The 27,751-nt window shown below is 49.4% G+C and overlaps 1 protein-coding gene across 1 annotated transcript; it reads left to right on the top strand.

The window, feature by feature from the left end:
- Positions 1–1,083: 1,083 nt before the first annotated feature.
- LOC309816670 (BPI fold-containing family B member 4) lies at positions 1,084–23,729 on the top strand (the record flags this gene model as incomplete). The annotated part of the gene is made up of 16 exons (XM_082644452.1): positions 1,084–1,189; positions 2,160–2,231; positions 2,514–3,033; positions 3,992–4,096; positions 4,836–4,979; positions 7,414–7,477; positions 7,916–7,976; positions 8,973–9,064; positions 10,630–10,833; positions 12,212–12,265; positions 14,995–15,165; positions 15,743–15,810; positions 17,725–17,767; positions 18,095–18,158; positions 20,098–20,174; positions 23,706–23,729. The coding sequence occupies 16 exons, from the start codon at positions 1,084–1,086 to the stop codon at positions 23,727–23,729; spliced, it is 1,869 nt and encodes a 622-aa protein (XP_082500578.1).
- Between the last annotated feature and the right edge of the window lie 4,022 nt (positions 23,730–27,751).

Below are 27,751 nucleotides of genomic sequence, written 5' to 3'. Positions count from 1 at the left end.
GAGTGAGAGAAGTGGACTAGACATGGAGGCAGCAAAATAAAGTTTCCTGGAGGTTGACCTGCTCATCCCCAAATGCATGCTTCACCTCTCCAATCTCAGAATACTTCACACCCACTTCTTAGGGGTCTGAAATAATAGTCCCCAAACAATAACTACTGTTTACTGAGTGTCTGCTATGTACCAGATATGATGTGCTGGTGACTAGGAAGCTGTAGTTCAAAAAGGTCAAGTCTCTTGCCTAAGGATTAGAACGCAGATAGCTCTGATCCAGAGCCCTTAATCTTAACTACATGGTGTAGAACTGTCTCCTCCAAAGAGGTAGGAAAAGGTATTTGCTGGCTGGCTGGATGCATGGAAGTGTGGCTAGATGAATGTTTGACAGCTGCATGGGCTGATGGAAGGATATATGGATGATGGATGTATGGAAGGAAAGATGGAAGAAAAGAAAGATAAATGGATGGACATATGACTGGCTTGCTGGCTGGTTGGAACATGGATAAATGATGGGTAGATGGGAAGGAGGATGGATAGATGGATGGTTGGATGGATGGATGGATGAATAAGAGGGGGAGAATGGATGGTGGATGAGTGGATGAATGGTTGGATGGATGGATGGATGGTTGGATGAATGGTTGGATCGATGGATGGATGGTTGGATGAATATATGAGTGGATTTCTCCAGAAATCTCTGGAGAGATTTCCCCAGAGTCTGTCTTCTACTAATTTGCTATTTTGGTTGGATTCCCGGTTACTCTTCTCTCTTCCTGAGGCTCCGTTTGTAAATTTTCATCTCAGGAGATAATAAAACATCTATGTTATGGGACAGTTTGGTTAATGGGTCTGCTTTGAGCCTCCAGATTCATTGCAATTTGAAAAACTCAGAAGGTGGTATCAGGAACTCTGGACCTGCCCCATTCTATGACCTGGGGTCGTTTACCCTGTCTCTGGGCCTCAGGGTCTTGATGTGACTCTTGGCGGGTTGGGGGGTGGTGGTGCTAACTCCACCTGCTGGCCAGTGCGGTGACACCCAGCCATGGCCATATGACCGACCCACTGTCTCCTTAGCAGAGAAGCAGTGCCAGAATGTGGACAGCGTGGTGTGTGGCTACTCTGTCCGTGGTGGCTGTGTGTGGCATCCGCCAAGAGACAAACACTGTCCTCAGGGTTACCAAAGACGTGCTGAGCAATGGTGAGTCCAGCCCTGCAGTGGGTGGGGAGTGGCAGGGGGCAGGGAGGGAAGTCCAGCCAAGTCTGAAGTTCCCAAGGACTCTCTTCCTTACTGGCAGATTCTACATCAGATGGATGGGTGGCTTTTCTCTGGGCCTTAGTTTCCTCTTTTTCTTTTGGCTCCCATCTCCTGAGCACCTGCTATGTGCCAGACACCATGTTGGGGACTTTATGCTTGAGACTGTAGAAAGTAGTGATTAAGAGCTTGGGTCCTAGAGTCAGCCTTCCTGGTGTTCAGATACTGACTGTGTGACCTTAAGCCCATGACTTGAGTTCTCTGAGCCTCAGTTTTCTCATCTGCAAAGAAGGTGTAATTATGGTCCCCTTCTCAGAGAATTGATTCAAGAATTAAATGAGATGAACTTTGGAAAACTCTGCACAGTTCCTGGTTCATAGAAAGCCCTCAAAAGTGGGAGCTGATATTGATTCTGCCTTCAATTCTTGGGGCCTCACTTTTGTCATCTGGCAAATGAGGACACATTCCCTGCCCTAATTCCTATCCAAGGCTATCATAAGAATAAAAAAATGAGGTCATTTCCTAAGTGTCACAGGCCTCAATTTCTTTATCCATCAAATGGGGACAATAATTCTGGTCTTGACTATTTCCCAGGAATCAGATTGAATAATGCACAAGGAAGTAGGTTTTTTTAAGCTGTAAAGTGTGGAGCACTGGAAGGGAGGATCATGAAGAAAATCTATCCAGGTTTGGCTGAATGCTGTCGAAATCCAGTTAAAGTGTGAGAGGTCAAAGCCAGCAGCTAATGAGTTCCCGGGAGTGTCAGGGCTGGGTTGGTCTGGAGGAGTCTTTCCATTCGACCTCAGCGTTTTACCAGTGGGAAAAGTGGGGCCCAGAGAGCCGAGCAATGCTGGGAGGCAGTGCCTGGGGGCTGGAGGGGGAAGAGCCCCTAACTGAGACCTTTGCTTCTCTGCAGCCATCTCAGGCACCTTGCAGCAAAGTGATGCTCTCCGCTCAGCCCTGAGAGAAGTGCCCATGGATAAAGCTGGTGGTGATGGTGGTGGGCCTCTCCTGGGGGCCTTGCTTGGTGGAGGTGGAGGTGGCCGGGGTGGTGACCTGTTGGGTGGAGTTGGTGGAAGCTTACTGGGTGTCAGTAGCAGCAGTGATGGAGGCCTCCTGGGTGGTAATGGTGGGGGGCTTTTGGGTGGAGGGAGTAGCAGTGGTGGGGGGCTGCTGGGTGACAGTGGTGGTCTCTTGGGTGGTGGTGGTGGTCTTTTGGGTGGTGGCCGACACCATTATGATGACTACGGAGGCGCTGAATTCCCCCGAGGTGTCGGTGGTGTTCCGTACAATGAGTTTCACATCCAAGAACCACCCCCAGAGTATACCAGTGGCAACCAGCTTGGTAGTAATTACAAGTACGGTCACGTTGAGGCCAATGACAACACCGCTCAGCTGGGGGACAAATACCGTTACGGTGAGATCCTTGAGTCTGATGGAAGCATCAGGGACCTCCGGAAGGGCAACTACCGCAACGCTGAGAATGCATATGGCAGCCAGAGGGGCCACAGGCGGTACAGGTCAGCGGAAGTGGCGGCGACCATGGGCAGACTTCACCGGCAAAAGCTGCAGCCTGGAGAGATCCCACCTGGTGTAGCCACTGGGGCGCTGGGCCCAGGTGGTTTGCTGGGCACTGGAGGCATACTGGCAGCCAACGGCATCCTAGCGGGCCAAGGTGGCCTGCTTGGTGGAGGTGGTCTCCTTGGTGATGGAGGACTTCTCGGAGGAGGGGGCGTCCTGGGCGCACTCGGCGAGGGTGGCATCCTCAGCACTGTGCAGGGCATCACAGGGTAAGGAGGGTCCAGGCTCTCCCTATCAAGCTCCCTGATGAACCTCCAAACAGGAATAATCACCCCCAGAGGCCTGGAGTTGGAAAAGGGATGGTCTTCAGTGCCCTGTACACTTTAGGGCTTGGCCCCAGGACTGGACATCTCAAATCCCAAGTTGTATGATTTGGGGTCTTGTCATTAGACAGCCCTGAGTTTGAGTCCCAGTTCAACCTTTTATATTAGTGTGTGACTCTGGGCCATTCTTTTCCTCTTTCTGAGTCTCAGTTCCCTCATCTGTAGAATCGTCATAGTAATATAGTCTAGGTGTAACAAACCCAAGGCTCATACATACATATTATAATTTCAACTATACCAGCCTCCTCCTCACATTCACTATTTAATTCAACCAATATTTAGAGGGCCTACTATGTGTGGGGCACTATATTGGTACTAGGGACACAACCTCATGGTGAGCCAAGACAAGACACATCTCTTGTCCTCACAGAGCTTGCAGCTTGGTGGGGTATATGGCATCAATAAAGAAGCCTAGAAACAATCATACAATTACAACAGTGCTAAGAAGTTCATGGAGAAGTGAGGATGTGTATAGTGGAGAGATCAGGGGAGGCTTCCTGGAGGAAGAGGACCTGGAGCTGAAATCTAAAGAATGTGTAGGAGGGAACCAGGCAAAGAGGGGCAGGGACAGGCAGAAGGAATAGCATCTTTACATGAAAAAAAATTCAAAGGAAATACATGGAAATATAAACGGTGGGTCTCCAGTGGGAGTATGGGTCGTGGTGTTTTTTTGCCTTTAACTTCTCTGTGTTTTCCAAGTTCTATCCACAAACCACAGGTCTTTCTGGAGTCTGGAGGAATGAATGGGGCTCAGAGGAGGAGGGTGTAGGGAGGGCGGTCCCGGGTGAGCAGCGTGGCAGGCAGTGGGGCTGGCCGCCCTCTCACCGCTCTCGGTCCTGTTCAGGCTGCGCATCGTGGAGCTGACTCTCCCTCGGGTGTCTGTGCGGCTCCTGCCGGGTGTGGGCGTCTACCTGAACTTGTACACCCGCGTGGCCATCGACGGGAAAAGGTGTGTGCCCTTGGTCCCGGAGGGGTCCCTGCCCCGCTACCTCCTAGCTGGGAGGTCTTGGGCAGGTCATCTCCCATCTTTGTCCATAATGTGGGGACTAAAAGACCTGAGGTGTCACCAGCACACGCATGGCTTATACCTTTGGGCTCAGGTCATCTCCTGAGCAGCGAGCAGTAAAGGCAGTCTGTGTGGTGTTAAGATCTGCAAGGCTGGAGTCTGGGGACTGCCTGGGTTTGAATCCTGACTCTCTCTTTTAATCTGTGACCTCAGGCCAGTCCCCCTAATTTCACTGAGCTGCAGTGTCTTCACCTGCTATGGGCATGGTAAGACATATCCTTTTCCAGGTGGCTGCAAGGGACAGCAAGCAAAGGCCTTGCTGAACAGTGCCTGCCACGTAGGTGGTGTTCGTTAGAGAACCTCAGACAGTGGACTTTTGCATCGATTTATCCCCATGGGATGAGGTCACGCCTACAAAGCTGGATGATTGGGTGGTCACCTTGGAAACCAGCATTTATACATAGAGTTCATTTATGGACCTCTGTTCCTAGTCTTTGGAGCTCTCATAGGCTAAGGGGAATTGTTCACAGATGACTTGAGGGACCAGAGAAGCCTGGTTTGGGACCCCTAGACGTGAGCCAGCGGCATAGTAGATGGCGGGGCCAGCCGGAGCAAAAGCCGAGGTGTGAGGTGGTGGTTGGGAGTTGACTCGTTGTCTCCCTGGCCCCATGGTCTCCTCCAGTCTTATTGGCTTCTTGGACATCGCAGTGGAGGTGAACATCACGGCCAAGGTCCAGCTGACCATGGACCGCACGGGTTACCCACGGCTGGTCATGGAGCAATGTGACACCCTCCTGGGGGGTATCAAAGTCAAGCTGCTGCGAGGGTGAGTACCAGCGGGCTGTGGAGTGCCTTGGCAGATACTGGAGTGGTCTGTCTTTGGCAAACCATATTTAAGAGCAGAGGCTCTGGAAGCAGCCTGGGGTTCACACCTCTTCAGCTTCATTTTCGCTTGCTGTGTGACTTTTGGGCAACTCTGTTGCCCCTCTCTGAGCTCCACTTTCTTTATCTGTGACATGGGGGTGATTCTTTTCCCCTCTGGAATGAAGATAATGAATGTAAAAAACTTAGTGAAGAATCTGGCACATTTTAAGAGTTTATGAATATGTCTAACAGAGGTTTTGCATCCATTGGTGCTCCAACTCACAGGGAAATTTCCCAGTTGATTCTGTTCAATGTGACCTTGGTCAGGTGGTGAGTATTTTCTATTACACACTCCCCACAAAGTGGCCAAGTCAGCACCTTCTGTGGAGAGTGGTTTCAAGTGTCTGTATATTGACACTGTATATTGACCGGTACGCTGCCCCCAGGTGATGGTCTTAGATGAGGGCACATGAGGGCAGCTCAGAGCTGAGTCCCTTTCTCTTCACCCCCCAGCCCTCATCCTGGGAGATGCTTGTTCTGCTTCTCTCTTTGAGGCCCCCTACTCCTTCCCCTCCTGCCTTATCAATTTCTTGGCCCAATCCCCCCAGCCCTCATCTTATCTAGACTGTGGGATCAGAGAAAATCATTGTGTAACTTGAGCCCCACATTTCCCATTCATGTGGGCTTCTCTGAGTCTTTGTTTCTGCTCCAGAGTAGGTGGAGGCAGAGAAAATCAGCCCCAGGGGTGTTCTGGTGAGAAGAGGAGAGGGAGGGAAACACAAAAACCTCACAGATTTTTAATTCACATTTTCACAAGGAAATATACCTGGTAGTACATGGTTCAAAATATAAAATGATAAGAAGGCACAGCCCCCTCCCTCCCTGTCTCCCATCTGCCCCCTTCCCATTGACCTCACCATGGTTATTTGTTTCTTGATTCTCCATCCAATTTTTTTGAACAAGTGAAGCAAACGTGAATGTAAATTCTCATTCCCCGCCCTCATTTTAATACAAATGAGCACATACTGTAAACACTGTTTTGCACTTTTCTCTCACCATTTATCTATTGGGAGAATTTTCTGTACGGAACATGCTTTCCTTTTGTTTACCTTTTTACAGCTGCGTAATATTCCACTGTCTTGATGAACCATCATTGATTTGCCCTGTCCCCTGGTGTTGAACATTGCAATTTGTCTAATCTGCTCTGACAAATGAGGTTATAAAGAATAGTCTTTTACATACATCTTTTCACACATGGGCCAATGTGTCTGTTGGATAACTTCCCAGGAGAAAGCAGTCTGTGCCCTGAATATACATAGATTAACTTCAAATTATCCCCCCAACACACGTGGGTGGGCACACACACACGGATAAACATGCATGTGCATTCTCACAGCCCTTATCATCCAAGGAGATGTAGAACCAAGACAAGACTCCTTAAAGTGAATTCGCTTAAAAAGGAGACCATAACACATAGTAACCTTGGGGGAAATGATGGAATTAGGACTTTATCTGAAGAAATTCTTTGCTTTGCATAGCATTGGACAATCAGTTTCAACCTGGGGGTGGGGAAGGGGCACAGCAGGGCAGAGGGGGACCGATCTAAGGGGTCAGGCTGTCAGTGATACTTTTGTGTTAGGATAGCCATGTTTCCCTCATTTTCTCATCACCGCAGGGCCTCGGGAAACAAATACATTAGAAACAAACAAACGTATTACAAGTCTGTCTGTCCGTCCATCTATGTGTTTTGTCTATGTATCAGTAATCTCTTTCCTCCCTTCACTAACTGGTTAGGAGAGTTAGTTTAGAGCTGGGTGATGCACTTAGAACTTGCGCTGGCTCAATTCTCTGGACCTTAGTTTCCTTGTCTGTAGAATGGACCATATTTCCCAATCTTTTCAGCACCAAGAACTCATTTTCTCTGGTGGACCAGTATTTCTCCTTCCCTCTCCTCCACAAACATTTATTGAGCACCTACTATGCACCAGATACTGTGCTAGGTGCTTGGGTAAAATAATACACTCATCTTCCCTTTGGGAAGATTATGCAAAGCTGCAGCAAACAGCCCGAGCAGAGGGGCAGATGAACAGGAGGGAATGCCATTTGCAGTTAAAAAACAGGAATGTGCCAGCCTAGGCTAGGCCCATAGTAGAGCTCAAGGAACATTTGTTTGTTTCTTGAATGAATGAATAGATGAGTGAATGAATGATGAAAAGCCAAGCCATTTGCTTGAGCAGCCTGTCCAGCCAGGTCTAGGGTGAGTGTACACTGACCTTCTAGCCTTCAGAACAATTTTCCAGCACTCAAGGGCTCTGCTGCTCAGACAGCACCGGGACAGGGGCCCCGAGTGTGGACAGCTTGGTGAGCCTCTCGTCGCCCCACTTCTCTCTCCTCAGGCTTCTTCCCAACCTTGTGGACAACTTAGTAAACCAAGTCCTGGCCAATGTCCTCCCGGACTTGGTAAGAACCCATCCTGGGATGGGGAGCGGGGGGCACAGACTTTCCTCAGACCGAGGGGCCACAGTCATCCAGCCTCCATCCCTGGAGGCCTGCAGGTGACCCAGAGGGATGGAGGGAGCCAGGGGGCTGGGATGTGTCCTTGGGGGTCTGGGAAGGGCCCTGAGGAATGTGGAGGGACAGATTAGTGGAGGGATAAAGAGGTGAAGCTCGAGACCCACACAGTTCTGGGTTTGAATCACCTGAGCCTCAGTTTTCCCATCTGTAAAATGGGGATCATGAGAAAGCCTTCCCCATAGGGCTGCGGGGAAGACAGTGCCCCCGCATAGTGCACAGAGAGGCAGTCAGTACACAGTAGCTATTGCCGTTGTTACTGTTCGTGCACCCCCTCCTCCACCCCCTGCGCCGTCACCAGAGCTCCGTGCCCTCTCTACCCTACAGCTCTGCCCCATCGTGGACGTGGTGCTGGGTCTTGTCAACGACCAGCTGGGTCTCGTGGACTGTAAGTCCTTCCTGCTTTGCTTCATTCAACCAACATCCACTAGCGCCTGATCTGGGCCAGCCCTCGGAAGGCCCTGGGGACCCAGCAACGTCTGGGAGGAAGGCCCAGTGGGGTGGGGTGCTATGCGGCTGACGCCAGGGGCAAGGGGCTGCCTGGCCTTTCCTCTTGTCCCCAGACATCCCCCCAAGTCCCAGAGGGAGGAGGTTCCCGCTTGGACCCAAGGGTGCTACAGCTCTGGACTGGCTGGGTTCGAGCCCTGGCTCAGCCCGGGCATCGTGTGGATTTGGAGAGACTCTTCCCAATTTCCTCATCTCTAAAATGGGGGAGTTGGCTTCAGCCCCCAGAGAGACTGGAGTGAATAGCAATAGATTAGAGAGTGACAGACGCTGTGGAGACTGTCCAGGTCCTCAGACTCAGGCTCCAGCACTAGCCCTTGATCCAGGATTTCTGAGTGAACATTCATGAAGGCAAGCCTGCCCCATGTGGTTGTCCAGGTCGTTCACTCCATGATTCCAGGGACCTCCTTCCAGATAGACCACAACATAATGGTAGCATCAGTTATGCAGTGCACAGTCTCTACAGCTGTACAGGGCCAGAAGAGCCCAGAAGGTCGGGCTGTCCATCACAAGCAGTCAGGGAAATGCCAGATTCAATTAAGCACCACGTTGTGGAGCCCTAAAACTTCTTCCCCCGTGTACAGCACTTCACAGCTTACAAAGCTTATCAATATGCAGAATCTCATTGGCTCCCCAATATAGTCCAAGGAATTCTATTAAGCCTATTTTACGGAGGAGGAAATGGAGATTCAGAGAGGTGCAGTGTCTTGACGGAGATCACACAGCAAGGAAGAGGCAGAGCTGGGATTTTTACCCAGAATGCTTGCTCTTTCCATGGTGTCTGGAGCTGGAACCTTGCTGCCCCGCTCCACTCAGGGCACAAGGAGGGTGTCTGGGTGGGTGAGGGGGACCTTCCTGTGACCCCCACCTTTGTCTGCAGCTCTGATTCCTCTGGGAATATTGGGAAGCATCCAGTACACTTTCTCCAGCCTCCCGCTCGTGACTGGGGAATTCCTGGAGCTGGACCTCAATGTGAGTGCCTGGGCTCGGGCAGGTGAGGTGGCCCTCTCCCCATAGGCAGAGGTGAGAGTGAGAGCCCCCCAGGGCTGCTGCTGAATGTCTGGGAAGCAGCACTTGAACAGAACCCTTTTCTGCTTAGATGAAGACCTTCTAGGAGCCGTGCTGGGAAACACAATCATAGCGAACACTTACCGAGTGCTTACTGTGTGCCAGGCACATTCCTAGTGTTTTATGTAGATTAACCATATGAGGTAGGCACTCTTATTGAGGAAACTGAGGCACAGAGAGGTTAAGCCACTTGCCAAAGGTCACACAGCTAGTAAATGTGAACCTGGGTTCTGAACCAGGCAATCTGGCTTCTAGCTATGAGAGCTGCTGCTATGGGCTTGGGTTTGCTGGAGGAGTGGATCTGGCTAATCGTGTGCTGGTAAGCATTAACCACTCTTCATGATTTTTTTTTTTAAAGTCCCTAATTTGCAGTGTTTGATGATTTCCACGGTATAAGTACTCCCTCCCTGGCCTAAACATGGTGTAGGGAAGAGGTGCCTGGAATTGGCTCTCATGAGCTGGTGTGAGCTGGCTCAAGCACACTACTGAATCTGGCCCATAACCGCACAGGCGCACGCGCAGACGTACTTCCCCTGGCCTGCGCAAACCTGAGTGCCTCCCCACTTCGTCCATCAGACGCAGAGCTAGAGCACACACCGTGCCCTCACAGACACAGCACACCTGTGCACACCGAGTATATCCATGAACACATAGTTATTCAAGAGACGTTTATCAGTTACCTGCTGTGTGCCAGGCTCTGGGCTGGGGCTAGAGGTGCAGTGATGAGCACAACAAGATCTCTGACTTGATGGAGCCGACCATCTACTGGAGCGGATAGGCCATCCAAGAATCCCTCAAACAATTAGAGACCATGAAGTCTGTGAAGGAGGGCCCCAGGCTATCAGAGCCTAAAGCAGGGGGTATGATTCACCCAGGGAGGTCACAGAGGGCTTCCTGGAGGACGTGACACTTGAGCTGAGACCAGCCAGATGAGCGGGATGTAACAAAAGAAGAGTGTGGGGGAGGGAACGGCAGGTGGGAAGCACCATGGTGGAGGTGCTGAGGTGGCGGCAGGGATGGACAAGACCCTGGTGGCAGCCCTGCAGAAGGGTGGGTGAGGGGCAGAGTGGCTCCAGATGGGGCAAACCGCACAATGCCTTGTAGGCTATGGAAAGTAGTCTAGTCTTTAGAGTAGATACTCCAGTGTATATTGTGCAGGTGCATTAACTTGTACCTTGTTAGAGCAAGGCTGGGGGGGGTCAGAATCTATGGCATATTTCAAATATATGGTGCTGTACCACGGCTTAATTATAAGTGGTCATAAAGCGGGAACTGCAAGAGATGCTATTCCATCACAAATTGAATTTGTGAGGGTCATAAATGAAAAAGTCACTCCCACCCAGTGGGTTTAACCAAGGAAGGCTTCCTGGACTCAGGTGCAGGTCCTCCCCCCACCCTTCAGCCCGCTTCCTCCACTCTTCTCCCTGCACCTCTCCCTGCTGTGACCCCTTTCCTCTCTGCTTCCCCAGACTCTAGTTGGGGAGGTTGGAGGAGAGCTCATTGACTATCCACTGGGACGGCCAGCCATGTCTCCCAGGCAGAAGATGCCAGAATTGCCCCCCATGGGTGACAACACCAACTGCCAACTGGCCATTTCTGCCAACTTTCTGGGCTCAGTGCTGACTCTCCTGCAGAAGCAAGGGGCGCTGGATATTGACATCACCGACGGCATGGTGAGTCACAGCCCCCAGGGTGAGGTGGGCTGGGCAGCAAACAGCCCGCTGTTGATCCTCTCTAGTCCCCAGGGCCTTGGGGAAATGGCTTTAAAGCAAAAACTGTAGACAGTCCACCCCTTGACTTATCTCCAGTTCAGAATGTGTATCGATTATGTCAGTGTTTACCAAAGTGTGGTGCCTGGGAGGGTTTTAGGTGATTCACAGACATGACACTAAACAACATCAAAAAGTTGCTCCCTATCCAATTCTATTTTATTCCCATTCTTTTTTTTAAAAAAGCCTGATTTAAATCCATATATCTGTATCTCAATATAAATATTTAGAATCCTTTTACTTAGTAAACATTGATACTATGTAACTAAAAGATACGTAAGAATAAAATACCACCTTTAGGTATGTTCCAGAGTCATTTTCTCTGCAAATCTTTTCTTTCAAAAAATTCAAGCCTTCATAAAAGCTGCAAAATAGTACAATTAATGCCATAATATCCTTCACCTAGATTCACCAGTTAATATTTTGTCACATTTGCTTCATTTCCAACTATCCATCCATCTGCCCACCCACCTATCTACTCATCCATCCATCCATCCATCTATCTGCTGTTGAACAACTTGAGTGTTTGGAGACATCATGACATGTCACTCCATAAACTTCAGTGTGTATCTCATAAGAACAAGATGTTCTCAAAAAAAAGTCATATACATATGTCAACCTCGATTCTATCAAGAGAAAAGTCTCCATTTGGTGCCAGTATAATGTAACCCTCTCTTAAACTTTAAGTTGTCCTCTTTTAATTGAGAGAGAACAGCATTCCCACCCAAAGTCCCCCAAAGACAACAGTATCCATGCAGAATGTAATGTCATTGTCTTGTTTTTATTGCATTTAGTTTTACACCTGCCATCTCCTTCTGTCAAGTGGTACTGGCTTTCCATTTTTTATTATTTGATATTTTTAAAAGTAAACTCATTTAAAGAAGATATTAAGTAAATAATAGTACAGGTAGTTCAGGGATATGGCAGAATCAGGCACTTAGTGGACCCTGGGTTTTGCACATGGACATGCTGATGCTCACCTTGTTTTAATAAAGAATCACATTTTTAGAGGAGAAGATTCAGGTCTTGCCTCCTGCCCAGAAAAGTCCTCTCTGTGGTAAGCTTCAGTGGCTGCCCCCATCCACTTAACCACAAAACAGCTACCATGGTCTGCATGGTGGCCACTGTTGGACAGGCAGAGCCTCCCAAGAGGTCTTTAAGGGGGAGGAGATGCCCCCACTGGTTGTCTGAGAGGGTGCAGGAGTTTAACACAGTGTGTTAGCAACTCCTGTCTGTCCCTTTAGCTTCAGGGACTCCCATAACCCTTCTTCTTTCCCTTCAGTTTGAAGAGCTTCCTCCACTCACCACGTCTACACTGGGAGCCCTGATTCCCAAGGTACGTAAGGCTGGTGCCTACCCTTGTCTCAGCCTCACGCCCCCTCTAGCTGTCCCAGGAGCTGGGTGCGAAGGGAAGACACTCAGTACTAGGGTGAGGTGCTCCACCCCCCCGCCCCCCGGGAGTGCAGTGACAAAAGCTTGGAGGCCAGACCCCTGTGAGGGGGCGTGGCACAGAGGGCTGAGATGGAAAGAACCTGAGCTCTAGCGGTGGACTGGCCTGCCCGGGTCTAATCCCAGCCTGGTCACTTCCTCACTGTGTGACTTTGGGCAAGAGTCTTAACATCTCTGAGCCTAAGTTTCCTTATCTGTCAAAAAAGGATGCTAATACCTTTTCACAGTTTCATCCAGGAGGATAAAGGAGGTGAAGGAGATAATGCACATAAAGATGCTGACATAGGGCACATGTAGGTGCACGGAGGCCTAGAGGGAAGGGACCAGATCTTTGGAGCAGATAGACATGAATTTGAATTCCAACTCAGCACTCCCTTAGGCAAGAGACTTCTCTCTGAGCCTCAGTTTCCTCATCTGGAAAACAGGAGCAACAAAGCCCGCCTCACAGCGTGGCTGCAGACCTGGGATTTGAACCTAGGCCCAGAGTAGGCGTTTGATAAATGTTATCTATGATTGTTCTTGTTAATAATAACAATATCTTTTTTTAAAAAAAGAGCAAATAGGGCTTCCCTAGTGGCGCAGTGGTTGAGAGTCCGCCTGCTGATGCAGGGAACACGGGTTCGTGCCCCGGTCCGGGAGGATCCCACATGCCGCGGAGCGGCTGGGCCTGTGAGCCATGACCGCTGAGCCTGCGCGTCCGGAGCCTGTGTTCCGCAACGGGAGAGGCCACAACAGTGAGAGGCCCGCGTACCGCAAAAAAAAAAAAAGAGCAAATGTACTCTTGTTGGATCAGCCACCATACACAGTTGGAACAAAGGCCTTTCTGATCCCAGTTCTCATCCCAGCTCTGGTCCCAGGCCTGCTATCCTGCACCTGGCACCAAAGAACTTCTTATGTAGTGTTATACAGATGCACAGGATTGCGGTACTTTACAGCCATTTTAGACATTTTTCATCTCCTTTCTACCTGTCCCATCTGGTTCTGGGTGGAATTCAAAGGAGGCAGGAAAGGAGATCAAATTCCACAAATGGTCACTATCACCCTCATGTGGTTGAAAGCCGAATGGCAGGGCACCATTACTAATGCCATAAATAGTGACCTCTCCAGGAGGCAAGTGGACCCCTCAGTCAACTGGATCTTATATTGGACCACTTCTTATGTGCACTGCACTTTACGCTTCATGAAAGTTTTTAAGAATCCACTGTTTCATTTGGTTTTAATCATCCCCCCATCCACGGGGCTAGTTTACAGATGGGGAAATAGGCTCAGAGCGGTCACACAATGTGGTCAAAGCAGGGACGCAGGGCTTCATGTGGAGCTGGGTCTGCAGCAGGGGGGCTCAGGCTAGACACAGAGGAATGGAGTCACCTGGAGACGCCTGACCAGAGCTACGAGGGCATCCTTGGTCCCCTACTGCTGCGGGGAGAGAGTTCAAGGTAACCTTTCAGGGTCCCTGTGAAGGCAGTGCTGCTAATTCTTAGAGATTCTGCATGTTGGGGCAGAGGTGGTTGAGACACCAGGCCCCTTTGAGGAAGTATCCTGAAAATCCTTTTGTGAAAAACCAATGCACCAAATCACTGATTTGCTGGAAGCCGATTTGTCAAAAGGTGAGTCCACTGAGTGGTCAATTGGCTGAATTTGATAGATTTGCCATTAGACCAAGAGCTTGTCCAGAAGAGTTTCACCTTGAATGTGTTCAAGAAAATGAATGTCTTCCTAGGACGAGGACCCACACTGCTGCACTGCAAATATAAAAGTTTATGTTTAAATTAGTTTCTTTTAAAAGTAACTTTGTGGTTTTTCCCATATACTTATGCTCATTTAAAATATTCAAGAAAAGTGTTCCTTAAAATAAACTTTTTGGTAAATCAGTTATTTAGCAAATATGGGAAGCTGGTCATTTGATGAATTGTCCCTTTAGCCAATTAGCTTTGGAGGAATCAATTTTGCAGCCAATGGGCTCAGATCCCTCCCGCCGTGGGTCTCCGGAGACCCCAGCAAATCCAGGCAGGTGGGGCAGGCTGTGCCTTGCTCTGGGAATTTCATGGTGAGGCACCCCGAATTGTGGACTTTCTCGTTCCAGGTGGGGCGAGAGAGTCAGTGAGAGGGGAGAGAGGTCCTGGGTTTGTGAGTCACACGGACCTGGCCTGGAATCTCAACTCTCCAGTTGGCCTTGGATAATTCGCTTGATGTTTCCCTCTGAGTCTCAGTTTTCTCATCTGTAACATGGAGAAAAAATTCCCCTATGGAGTTGTGAAGGATCAATGAAATCATGAATGCCCAGCACTGGCCTCAGTGCCCATCCCCCCGCCCCATCTCCCTAAGGACCAGGTTTTGAACACTTCCGAGGGTCAGGCATTGAGTTCAAAGCTTTGCTGGCATGATCACATTGAATTCTCATGATAACTCTGTGTGAGAGGCTCGGAGAAGGCAGCCCCTGTCCAAACCGCACAGTGGTTGGAGGCTTTGCATGTGGTTTGTAGGACTCAAGCAATATTGTTGGGTCTGAAACTATCCAGTGTGGAACCCTGTGCTGTGTGTTTAAAGGTTGACTGACGACCCCGAGCCTGCCCATCCCTGAGGGCCCTGCTCACCTCACCCAGTGTCCGCCCACAGGTGTTCCAGCAGTACCCCGAGTCCCGCTCCCTCACCATCAGGATCCAGGTGCCCAACCCACCTTCAGTGATGCTGCAGAAGGACCAGGCGCTGGTGAAGGTGTTTGCCACCTCCATGGTCATGGTCTCCCAGCCCAAAGATGTCGAGACCAACATCTGCCTCATCGATGTGGTGAGTGGGGCTGAGTGGTCACGTGGTCTCGGGGAGTCTGCAGACACCTACAAATCCCCATGGTCCCCACCACAGTGACTATGAGTCCAGTTTGGGGACCAGATGACCTGGAGGGCAGGGAAGCAAATAGGGATCTTCTTACAACAAGGCTTCTACTTGGAAAGGCGGATGAGTTTGGACCTTTTATGCCCTCTCCTTGGAAGGGCGGGGCAGTTATGATTGACAGTGACGATGCCCAATCCCATCTGCAATGGCTGATCTGAAGCAGGCCTCCTAGGCTGCAGGCCATCCCCACCTCCTCTGAGACAGCTCAGAGAAAGTTGATAAACACCTCGCATGCCAATCGTCATCTTCCTGTGACAGCTGTCATTCTGAGGAATGTTCCCCAGGCCTTGCCGTGACTTACTTGTGAACAACAGTTAATGCAGGCAATTGACGATTCCCATCTCCTTCCCTCCGGAGGTGGGGAAAATCCATCATATGGTCTGCATTACTGGGGGTCTCCCAGTGAGCCGCCAGCAAGCAATGACCAGCATGTAACAGCAGTGATGTTCCACTCACCTTCCCTTTCCTCCAGGACACAGAACTCTTGGCCATGTTTTCCGTGGAGAATGACAAGCTCATGATTGACACCAAGCTGGACAAGTAAGGGGGTTTGCTGCCACGGTCTCCTGCTCCTCAGAAGCGCCTCTTTGGTGCTCTTGTGTCTGGTGCCAATTCACTGAGGGACCAGGGAGGGCTTAGAGGTCTCCGGGCACGGCTGCCAGGGTAAATCCAAGGGGCCACACAGGGGAAAATGGGCCGTGATTGCCAAGATCACTGGCATGAGCTGGGTAGGGTGGGTGGAGCTGTGAGCTTCACAGAAGAACCTACTGCTGACAACAGCATGGACAATAATGATGCTGCTGGTGGTGACGATGTGCTAAGCTCTGCACTGGGTACTTCGATGTCTTATCTGGTTTAGCCCTGCAGAGTCAGGGCTATTATTCTCCCATTTTAAAGAGGAGAAAACTAGGGTTCAGAGAGGTGGATTTACTTACTCAAGGCTGCACCATGAGAACAGAGAGGAGCAGTGAACCAACCCGGGTCTGTCTGACCTGGAGCTGTGTTAAATGGTTACAAGCACAGGCTGTGGAGCCAGTGGTATGGGTTCAAATCCTCACATGACCACCGACTGGCTGTGTGATGTAAGGCAAGTGACCTTGCCTCTCTGAAACTCAGTTTTCTCACCTGAAAATGGGCATTTTTGTCTCTATACCTCATAGGACTCATAATAAGAAGAACTATTATTTATTAGATGCTTTCTAAGTGCCAGACATTGAGCTAAGCCTTCAATGTATTCATTTAATTCTTTTTTTTGACCATACCATGCGGCTTGTGGGATCTTAGTTCCCCAACCAGGGATTGAATGCAGGCCCCCAGCAGTGGAAGCGCAGAATCCTAACCACTGGACTGCCAGGGAATTCCCATTCATTTAATTCTTGACATCAGCCTATCGCAGCAAGGGCTATTATTAGTCCCACTTCAAGATAAATGGGAGAGTATGTAACATTTTCAGCATGTGCCTAGTTCATTGTAAGGTTTTCGTCTTACAACAAATATTTATGAAGCCCAACAGTGAGAGCTACTCATAAGATGATGCTAATCAGAGCCATTCAGGAGTTTCTAAGGAGATCTGAGACTGAGGCCTGGATGGGGAGAAGGGGGCAGCCAGGTGAAGAGCTGGGGTTTCAGGCAGCATGAGCAGTGCAGGCAAACTCCCAGGGGCAGGAAAGAGCTTGGGCATCGTGAATGGAGTGGTCGAGGGAGAAGGAGGGATGGGAGTGGAAGTCGGGAAGGAATCCAACATTCCAAAGCAGGGTCTTCTCCCCTGAGAAGCCTCATTTGTTTCTCTCGCTCTGGACGCCAGTGTCTCCAATGTCTCTCTGCCCCGTGGGCGGGTCTGGTCTGGCCTCTTGGGTGGGACTGTCGGTTTGCAGGTGAGATTCAGGTGCAGCGAGACTGAGGCCCTCACGGTGCAGAGAAAAGACCTCAAACCCAGGCCTTGGGCCTCCCTGCTCAGGACAGCACAGCAGCGATGAGTGCAGCTCAGGGTGCGAGACTGGGGCACCCTCTCCCCAGCTCTGTGGCCCTGGCCAGTTCCCTGGGAGCCTCTGGTTCCTCCTCCATGGGGTTCCTGAAGGATCACACGAGGTAGTAGCGATGCTCACGTGCACGGCACTCACTGGGTACCAGGTGTGATTCTAAGGGCTTTACTTGAATTATCTCATTTAGTCGTTGCAGCCATCCACTCTGCAGAGGAGGAAACTGAGGCACAGGGAAGTTGGGTACTTTGCCAAGGACACACAGCTGTGATGTGAGCCTTAGGCATATGGCATCGTGTCTGGCACATAGTGCTCCCCACGTGGAGACCAGCCTTGTTCTTATTACCTCCCCCAGACTGAAAGAGGTCTCTGTGAGGATGTTGGTGGAGGGGCTTCTGGCAGTTTATTGAAATGTGAGCCCCTTATGATTCTCAGGCAATCTCTACTTCTAATGAGCTGTTTTCTTTATCTGCAGGACCAGGCTCAACCTCAGAACCTCAAATGTGGGCAATTTTGATGTAAGTACCAAGCTCAGGCCCCAGAGTGAGATCTAGGAATAGCATCCCTTTGAGGCTGGCTGGGCTTCCCTCGGCCCCTGCCTCACCATAAGCCTTGGACCAGCACTTGCCCCATTCTGGGCCTCCGCTTCCCAACTGTACAGGGAGCAGGCTGACCAGGTGTGCTTCGGGGCTACCAGCTTGGGGGTTCTGGAATCACAGGGGCTCTGACTGCCCCCTCCCAGGTTCTCCCGGGGCAGCTCTGTGGCTTCCCTTCCAGCCACAGGGAGGCCTCAAGTATCCCTTCGGATCTGAGCGAACCACTGCCCTTTTGTTCTTCCTCTGCAGGTTGGCCTCTTGGAGGTGCCGGTCGGGAAGATTTTTGACCTGGCGTTCATGCCGGCGATGAATGGTGAGAGCAGGTGCCCGGGCCTCCCTGGGGGCGTGTGACTTGGGGACCGGGTGGCTACTGGTTTGTTGGGCATATTTGATGCACAGCTGTTCCACCTCAATAGTATTTCTGAGAACTTCACTCTAAGCTTATTTATTTCAGCCTCTGAATGCAAATGTTGCCCCAAGAGTCCATCAACTTCTTTATTTGCCGCTTTTGCTGTATTCTTCCCTCCGCCCTTATTTGGCTGATTTTTCTGATTATCTATGTAAACTTCTGAATATATATGAAAATTATATGCGTATACATTTTAGAGAGTCCAGAAGGGTCTAGGAAAGAAAATCTCACCTCCCAGGGACAATTAATCCCAACATCTGGGTATATTTCCTTCTAAACTGTTCTTTCTCTGTTTTTTAGCATACAGTTCAAGATGTTTCCAGATTTATTTTTTTAAGTGTTTATTTTTTGTTGTAGAATACACATAACATAAAATTTACCTTCTTAGCCATTTTTAAGTTAAGTATATTCACATGGTTGTGTTCCTGACTTATTTTTAATTGTGTATTTATTTTTCCTTTCATAGGGACCACGTGCATACATTATTATTGTAAAAAGTTCAATCAGTACAAAGCTAAAGTTGCTCTTGCGGGGATCCCTAACCTCCTAACCCAGAATCTGCCCCCTAGGCAGTCACATTGTCAGTTAGAGAGTTTTCTTACCCAAATTTATAAATAGAACAGACTGAGCGTGGTGCCTCCTCTCTGTGGCTCCTTGTTGGACTCTGGGGCCACTGGAGGCTGGGACAGCCTCCCCATCAGTAACCTTAGTCCCCATCCCTCATGCTACTGCACCCCAACCACTCTCTCCCCACTTCCACTTCCTGGAAGAGAGGATGAAGAGGGGCCGCATCAGCTGTACCAGCCGGGTTCTTTTGGAGAGCTCTGGATGTCAAACAGACCCTATTCTGGGAACTGTCACCAGAGGATGCTGAATCTAAATCACAGGGAAGTGCTGGTCACCAGGCGCATGCTCGTTCCCTGGCAGGAGAGGATGCTCTCAGGAGCTGGCCGGGCTGGACTGACCTGGAAGCCAAGAGATGGAGACACTCGTCCTGGCAGAGGCACTGTGAACCTGGCAGCAAGTCCCTCAATCTCGCTATAATGCAATTTACCATTCTCGAAAGTGAGAGAGTGGGTTAGATTCATGATTCCCAAAGAGGGTTCCATAGAAAACTAGTCCCACAAGATACTCTGCGAAAAGGGTTCCGTGGTCAAGCAAGTTTGGGAAATACTGAATAGGTTCCTCTGGGGTAGATTCACAATGTTCTTAGCTCTCTGAAAAATCCTGCTGGAGTCAGGAAGTCTGTTCAACCTCACTCCATCCTATTTCCCCCACCTGCCCTTTCCTGCTCCCTTCCTCATTTCCTTTCTTCCTTCCTTCTTGGAATGTTAATCAGTGGGTCAGCTTAGGCTCTGATGATCTAAACCAAACAGTACCTCCCATAGCGGTCACTTGTTGGGGTCCCATGTGCATCCTTCCACACCTTCATTCAGCAAATACCTGTCTCCTCCTCTGTGCCCGGCCCAGGGCTGGGTGATGCTGGGGACACAGTCCTTGCCTGAAGAAACTCACAATCTGGTGGAGGTGACAGATGTGGAGACAGGGGATTAATATTTTGTGATTTCTGGAATGGAGTTGTTCGGGAAGAGTGGCAGGGGCCCAGAGTTGCTTGGTCTGGGGTGGAGGAAGGGTCACAGAGGTGACATCCAAACAGAGTCTCGGGGAAGGCTCAGAACTCAGCAGGCAGGCAAGGGTGAGGCAGTGTGCTCCTGGCACGAGGACCTGCAAGGACAAAGGCCTAGAGGCATGAAAGACATGGTTAGTCTTCTTGAAAACACTGGTGGCTTCTGAAAGGCTACCGCCATGCTGACTATGCCTGATCATGCTTTTTTCCCTGCAGCCATGCTGGGCTCTGGCATCCCTCTCCCCAAAATCCTCAACATTGACTTCAGCAATGCAGACATCGACATCCTGGAGGTAAGGGGAGATAGAGCTCTGTTCTGCTTTCTCCTCCACACCTAGGAACTGGGAGGAGAAAGAGAAGGGAAGGGAAGGGCGGGATAACAGGGGCCTCTTCCTTCAAAGAATGGGGCTGAGCGAACAAGAAACAAAGCTGCCAAAGAGCCTTAAATGAAGCTTCTCACATCCATGCTTTCATTTAGTCCTCAAGACAGATGTCATTGCCCCCATCTCACAGATAGGAATACTGAGGCTCAGAGCAGTAAGGGGCTTGCCCAAAGTGGAAGTGTGACATAGTTCATCAGAAAAACTTTTATTGAGCACCTACTGTGTGCCAGACAACTCCCAAGGGGCTGGGGATACAGCAGTGAACAAAAAAACATGCACAATCCTGGCCCTTGTAAAGCTTTCCCAACCAGTGGGGAGATGGGCCTTTGGGTAAATATTCCTGAAATAGTCACTAATTATAATCATGGCTCGTGCCATGAAGGGGGTCCACTACCACTACAAAAAACACAAGTGCTCAGTATCTGAAATTTGGAAAATACAGAAAAGATTCATCAAACACGTGTTTACCCTCCTTGATGTATTTGCAACCCAGAAATTACCACTTAGAACATTTTGCCGTTTTTCATTCCAATCTTTCTGGAGTCTTATTTTTAAACATTACTTGATCAGGGGGTCGGTCAGTAGAGCATAGGAGTTAAAGAATAAGGGTGCTGGTGCCCAGTGGCCTGGGTTCAAATCCTGACTCTGTCAGTTTCCAGCTGAGTAACCCTGGGCCTCAGTTTTCTCCTCTATAGAAAGGGGCTAATCATAGTACCTACCTATAGGACTGCATTTAGGTTAAAAGGAGATTCTGCATATAGGTGCCTTATACAGCCCCTGGCACATAGTAAGCATTCTAGAAGTGTCCATCGTTATCAGTGTCATCATTGCAACAAAGAAGGCTCCAGTGTCAATCCTGGTGGACAGAACTGTTTCTGGCCTCAGGATTTACTTCCTTAGAACATATTCCCGGAAGTGGAGTGAACGGGCCTTTGCCCCAGATTGACAATTTCCTTTCCAAAAGGTGGCACCTATTTGCATAGCCACCAGCCATGTGCAGAGAGCCCAGCTCCTCACACTCATGCCAGGCTTGGGCCTTGGCCCAGGGGCAGCCCCCCACCACCTTAGGGGAGCAGTCAAGGGAAGTGGCAGAGACCTTGGGTGGGCAGTGTGGGCAGTGATCAGATGCAGGCTGTGGGACAGTCCTCGGGTGCTGGTCCTGTTCCCTTCTCTTGAGCTTCTGCATGACCTCAGCACCTCTCTGAGCCTCAGTTTCCTCATCTGAAAATGGGGAACAACACTACCCACCTCATGGAATTTATGGTGACAGATTAAATGAGATACAGAATTTTAGTGTTAACTGTTACCATTCACTTTGAAAAATAGGTTAGGAAATATGAACAGGATTGGCACAAATTTATCATCATCAGCAGCAGCACCATCATCATTACTACCATTTACTGAGCATGTGCAGTGCCCCCTGCCCTGTTTTGTATGCATTTGGGCCTTACCAGGGCTCCGGTTGATGTTTGCCCTAACATCATAGGTGAAGGTCCTGAGTATCAGAGGGGGTAGGCCATTTGCCCAAGGTCACTCAGCCAGTGAGGGGTAGGATTTGCACTGAAATAATAGAGGCAGCTCAAACCAGTGGTTCTCAACCAGGGCTGTACTGCAACCCACCTCCCAACCTGAGGGGATTTTTGAAATTAGTGGGGATGAGTCTTTCTCTCCTGAATAATCATGTTTCAATATTTCACATTAAAACACATATTATTTTATTATAAATTACTTACCTCTTATTTCTTCTTTACATTCCGGTGAGTGAATTTATACTAGTTTTTTAAAGAAATGTGTAAGTAGACTGTATAATCTATGAATTTTATTTCAGAATAATAAAGGAAATAATATGGAGACCTATAATAAAATGTAAAATGGGTGTTGAGTCTGAAAGGTGAAGAACCACTGGTTCAAAGAAACACTCAGAAAAACAAAAGAAAGACTCAGAGGATCTTGAAGGCCCTCTGTAAATGGTAGCTATTCTTCTTATTATTGTAACTATTATATGAGTCTAGCTATTTATTTTAACTTTTTATTTTGAAATAACTTTAGACTTACAGAAAAATTGCAAAAATAGTACAGAGAGTTCCAGAACACTCTTCACCCAGCTTTCTCTAATGTTAGCATCTGCTATAACCTGAGTACCATGATCAAAATCAGGAAATTAACATTGATACAAAGCTATTAACTAATCTACAGGCCTCACCCACCAGGTTTCCCACTAACGTCCTTTGTCTGCTTCAGGGTCCAGGGTCCCACTTTGCCTCCAGTCACGTGAGCCTCCTTAGTGTCCTCCAATCTGTGACAGTTCCTCAATTTTCCTTGTGTTTTATGACCTTCACATTTCTGATGAGTTGGGCCCGTTTTTTGTTTGTTTGTTTGTTTCTTTTGGTTTTTTTTTTTTGCGGTACGCGGGCCTCTCACTGTTGTGGCCTCTCCCGTTGCGGAGCACAGGCTCCGGACGCGCAGGCTCAGCGGCCATGGCTCACGGGCCTAGCCGCTCTGCGGCATGTGGGATCTTCCCGGACCGGGGCACGAACCCATGTCCCCTGCATCGGCAGGTGGACTCTCAACCACTGTGCCACCAGGGAAGCCCAGTCGGGCCCATTTTGTGGGATGTCTTTCGATTTGGATTTGACCAATATTTTCTCATGATTAGATTGAGGTTATGTATTTTGGACAAGAACTCCACCAAATGATGCTGTGCACTATGTCGGGGCACATGATGTCAGCCTCTTATTCCTAGAGATGTTCACTTTGATCTTGTGGTTAAGATGGTTCCTGCTAGGTTTCTCCACTAAGTTACTATGTTTTCCCTTTGCAACTAATAAATATCTCATGGGACTTAAACTTCTTTGACACTACACAAATACCCTGTTTCTCCCTATACTTTTCCCACTGATTTGGACATTCCTTAATGGTCCTTGCCTACAACAGTTATTACCGTGCTGTTTGCCCGATTGTGATTTTCTATTTCTGTAATTCCTTTTACACTTATTAATGGAGTTCTGCTGTAAAGAAAAGCCATCCCTTCTCCCCCATTTATTTATTTACTCAATGATTTATATCAGTATGGACGCATGGGTATTCATTTGTTCTATGGATTCGGTCTATTACTTTTATTATTTATTATTGTGTTTTAATTACAAAAACTGGATTTTGGAAGAGTGTGGAAGGGGCTCAGGCCTGCTTCTCTTATTTTGGAAAAGAAGGAAATGAGAAACAGGGAGGGGAGGGTCTTGCCCAGGATGCCCTGTACACAGCAAGCTGATGACACGGCCAGGGTGATCCCCAGGACCCTTTGACCCCAGCTGTCTCCTCTGTTCAGAGTTACTGCTGCCGAGAGATGCGACTAGCTCGATCCACAGGCAGGTGACTGTCTGTGGAGGCTGCAGCCAGAAGCTACCCCACCCACTAACTGGGTTCTCTGTTCTGCCCTCCAAGGACCTTCTGGTGCTGAGCACCTGAGTGACAGAGGCAGGGATGCTGCCGCAGCCCCGAAAGAAGCCAGAACCAGCCCAGGAAAGGCTCGTGCTGACACGGTCCCCGGCTCCAAGTCCCTTCAGCCCTTCGACAGTCCCCTCCCCAGCCCTCCAACCCTCTTCTCACCTGCCCCCACCCTGAGAAAGGGCCCAGCCATTGCCCCTATTGACAAACAATCTCATCCATGGTCAGCCCTGCTCCCCACCCCCACGGGGGGATGGCGGTCGCCTGGAGGACTGAGGCCCCTCGGACTCCAGGCTGCCCCCAGACCCCAAGCCAAGAACATTACGCTTTCAATAAAAGATTCCACTTTCCCTGCAGTTGGGGTGAGTCTCCACAAAGGACCCTCCCTCAGGGTCTGGGTGTTTCTTTCCTTCAAGTCTTCGTGGGAGGCACCTGGCAGATGTAGCTACAGCCGCACGCAGGGTGGTTCAGTTCATGACTGAAAACTGACAGACGCCTCTGAGGATGCTGCGGATGGGCCGGAGGAGACCTTAATTCAGTTCTCACGGCTTTCTTCAGCCTTCACTTGGCTTATCCCTCATGCCTCAGTCCCCCAACCCTGCAACTCCGCAGCACACAGGGAGGGCCAGGACTCAGAAGCAGCAAGTTCAAAGTCACCAGACTGACTGCACACTGCCAGAGAGACCGCCCTCTAGCCTAACCGCCATGCACCAAGATGACAAGGGCCTCCTCTCCTTTCTCAGCTTTCAGTTGCCCTCTCGCCACCCCCTCCCCTCTATGTTCCCAGCATGTGATTTGCCCAGGTCCAGAAGGGTGGATGGGCACATCTCAGGTCCCAGGGGCAAGATGAAAGAGGCAAAAATAAGATACCCTCCTGCTTCATCTTCCTGAGAGACGTTTACTGACTGCTTGCTACCTGCTGAGCCCAGCACTGAGGCTTTGGGACTTGATCTCATTTAATGTCATAAGAGCACCATAAGAGACCACCAGGATGGTCCCTATTTTGCAGGTGGGGAAACCGAGGCACCAAGAAATGCAGTGACTTGCCCAAGGTCACACAGTTGCAAAGTGACAGAGCTGGGGTTTAAACCTGATGATTTAGCTGCAGGGCCCATGTCCTCTCCACACCACACTTCCTCTGTTGGTAAGATGCAAGAAGAAGCCCTGGGCTGAATTTGGCCCCAAAGCTGCACAGTCCCCGGAACAAAGAAAGCCCAGGGAGTCAAGCATCAGCACTTCCTGCACCACCAGGAAGAGAAGCGCATCACTTCCGCTGACACTTCATCGGCCAAAGCAGGTCACATGATCTTGCCTGACCTCAAGGGGTAGGGAAGTGTGATCAGGAGGAAAGGAAAAACAGGTATATCGTTCAGCACAGTAATGTCTCCCACACTCTCCCGTGTCCTCCTGTGTAGGTGAGGCTGGAGACGTGACTGAGGGGCAGTGAGGCTCCTGCTGCCATAGAGAGTTTGCAGAAATACTAGGCACCTCATGCCTTCAGGTCCAAGCTGGGGAGCCGCAGATGCAGCAGCAGCCCACAAAGTGAGCAAGGAAGCTCCCAAATCAGTTCTTTACAGACAAGCCCTTGGATTTTAGAAATAAAGCCCAGTGACTATACATCCTAGAATGAAACCTAGATCTTGGCCGTGTATTGTCTGCTCAAAGCAACTGCTCCCCAAGCCCCATCCCACGGCTCCTGGAAACCCTGTCTGCCAGACAGTGAGGGAAACAGCCAATGTCTCCATATTAAAAACAATCAGACAGCATTCTATAGAGAGGTTCCCCTGCCACAGGACAGCTTTATACATCACCAACCTCAACTCTGGCATCAGGAGGTCATTAAAGAGAAAGAATTTTGGAGTCAGGAGGATGGGGCTCACATTCCATCACTGTCACTTGGTTGACTTGGTGAACCCCTTAGCCTTCAGATGCTCAGTTTTCCCATCTATAAAATGGATAATAATAATAATACTCTAAAATGAGTGTGAGGCTATTTAAATCAGATCATTTTTTTCCCCGAGATGCTTAGCACTGAGGCTGGCATGCAGTAAGTGCTTAATTTGTGTTTGCTGTGGTTAGAGCTAATTTCTAGAGTGTGAGCCTATGGGACCTCTTGCCTCTGTTGACCTAGAACAAGTAGACTGCCAGTTATTTCTTCAGCAAAGATGGGCTTATTCAGGCACAGCAGAAAATTGCAATCTGGGGTCTGCCGCCATGGTGAGCCATGTGCAAGTCCCCTCGCAGCAAGGGAAGGAGAACCCTTTTATAGAGGGGGGAAAGGAAGCTGCTGGGTCTGTAGTGAACAAAGAGTCCATGGTTTTTCATGGGCCGAGTCCTTATCAGGGAAGAGGAGTCTTTCTTCTTCCTGTTGGGCTCTGCTATTGTTGTGGGATGTGACAGCTCCCCTTTCTGGTCTCCCAACTCTAATTAATTGAGGTTTCTGTTTATTAACCTTTACACCTCTGATCAGAGCTAAACTGAGAACAAGGAGGGGCACTTGGCATGCTGGCAAGAGAATGCCCAAGGGATCTTTCCTAGAGCAAGGCAGGGGCAGATCTCCCAAACAGTTCCATGTCTGTGTTTAGAGCCACGCAGCACATTTAGAGCAGTTTTAACAGACTTATTTGATCCCAGCTTCTAGCCTTGAAGGGGCATATAAATACTGAAGGCCCTTTTACACAAGTAAGATATTTCTTCCTCCCAGTGATTTTTAAAAAGCCTTTTCCCCCCATGTCTTGTTTTTTCTTTCACTTAAATGTTGGGGAGCTAAACTATTTAGTTTATTTGCAACAGTTTATTGTAACCCAATATATTGTGTTTATTCCTGGCTGCATCATTCATTCATTCACTAAGTGGCTACCAACTCTGCCCTCCTGGAGCTTAGATCCTAGTCCACAAGACAGACCTATAATAGTAAGGTCTAAGGAAACAAGAACAAGTAAATTAGTAAACAAAAAGGCTAGTTTGAGATCATCTTGAGGGTTATAAGGGAGATAAACGGGGACACATATCAGGGAGGGAAGGGGGAGGGGGAGGCACCACTGGGTGGTCAGCGAAGGTCTCTCTGAGGAGGAAGCATCATCAGAGACCCCTCTAGGGGACTTCACAGTCTATCACCCTTCCTTTCCCCAGGATCCAGGGTCTCTTTCTCTCCTGGTCTCCTTGGTAACACCCAAATCCTAGCTCCTGGGAAGGGGGCTCAAAGAGAAGTAGCTCAGGACTTCCTGTCCAGTCTGCCCTGGGAAAGGCTAGAGGGGAGGAAGTCCTGCCTCAAGAGGGCGACAGGAACTTGATTTCCAGGCCAGTGGCTAAGGCTGTTCCTACTTCCAATGTTAGAACCCCTCCTGCAAATCCTTATGAATTCATCCATTTGTTTCTGTTCCTACCTCCACCTTTCTACCCCCTCCCATCATCTTTCCTCTGAACCACTGCTCCGGCCTCCTCACTGGTCTCCCTTCTTCCAGTCTTGCACCTACTATCCTTTCTCCACTCAGCGGCCAGAAGGTTGGGTTTTTAAAACTGCACATCCAGTCATCTCCCTTCTCTGCTTCAAGCTCTTCTATGGACTTTTCATAGCACCCAGAGCAAAATGCAGACCCCTCACCACTGCTCACAGGGCCCTGCACACCCTCCCCCCACCCCCTTCCTCAGCCCCATCTGTCCGCTGGTCCTGTGCTGGAGGAGGGATGGTGAAGCCCTCCATATGGCCCTCATACCCCTTCCTCAGACATTAAAACACACCCACAGCCTTCAACAAGTTTAAGTTTTTCTGCTGTTGAATTTTTGAAAGAATTGAAACTTTGGGGGGGTGTACATTTGGGGGTTATAAATAACTCATTTCATTTCCCATTGGCTATGATTTCTCAAAAGTCAAAGGGTATGCTCAGGCATTCTTTCAAAGTGAGAAAGTGGGTTTGAAAGAGTAGGGAAGGAGAAAGAGTCGCGGATCAGATTAGAATCTGGGCAGAGTAGCTTGGGGTGGACGATCCAAGTGATAAAGAGTAGTCTGGCACGCTGGGACTTCTGGGACAGTGCTGGGTATA

The sequence above is a fragment of the Mesoplodon mirus genome, assembly GCF_964341445.2.
Source record: "Mesoplodon mirus genome assembly, chromosome: 15".
Classification (NCBI taxonomy): Eukaryota; Metazoa; Chordata; class Mammalia; order Artiodactyla; family Ziphiidae; genus Mesoplodon; species Mesoplodon mirus.
The sequence above is the reverse complement of the archived record's forward strand: the minus strand, read 5'-3'. Positions and strand labels throughout refer to the sequence as shown.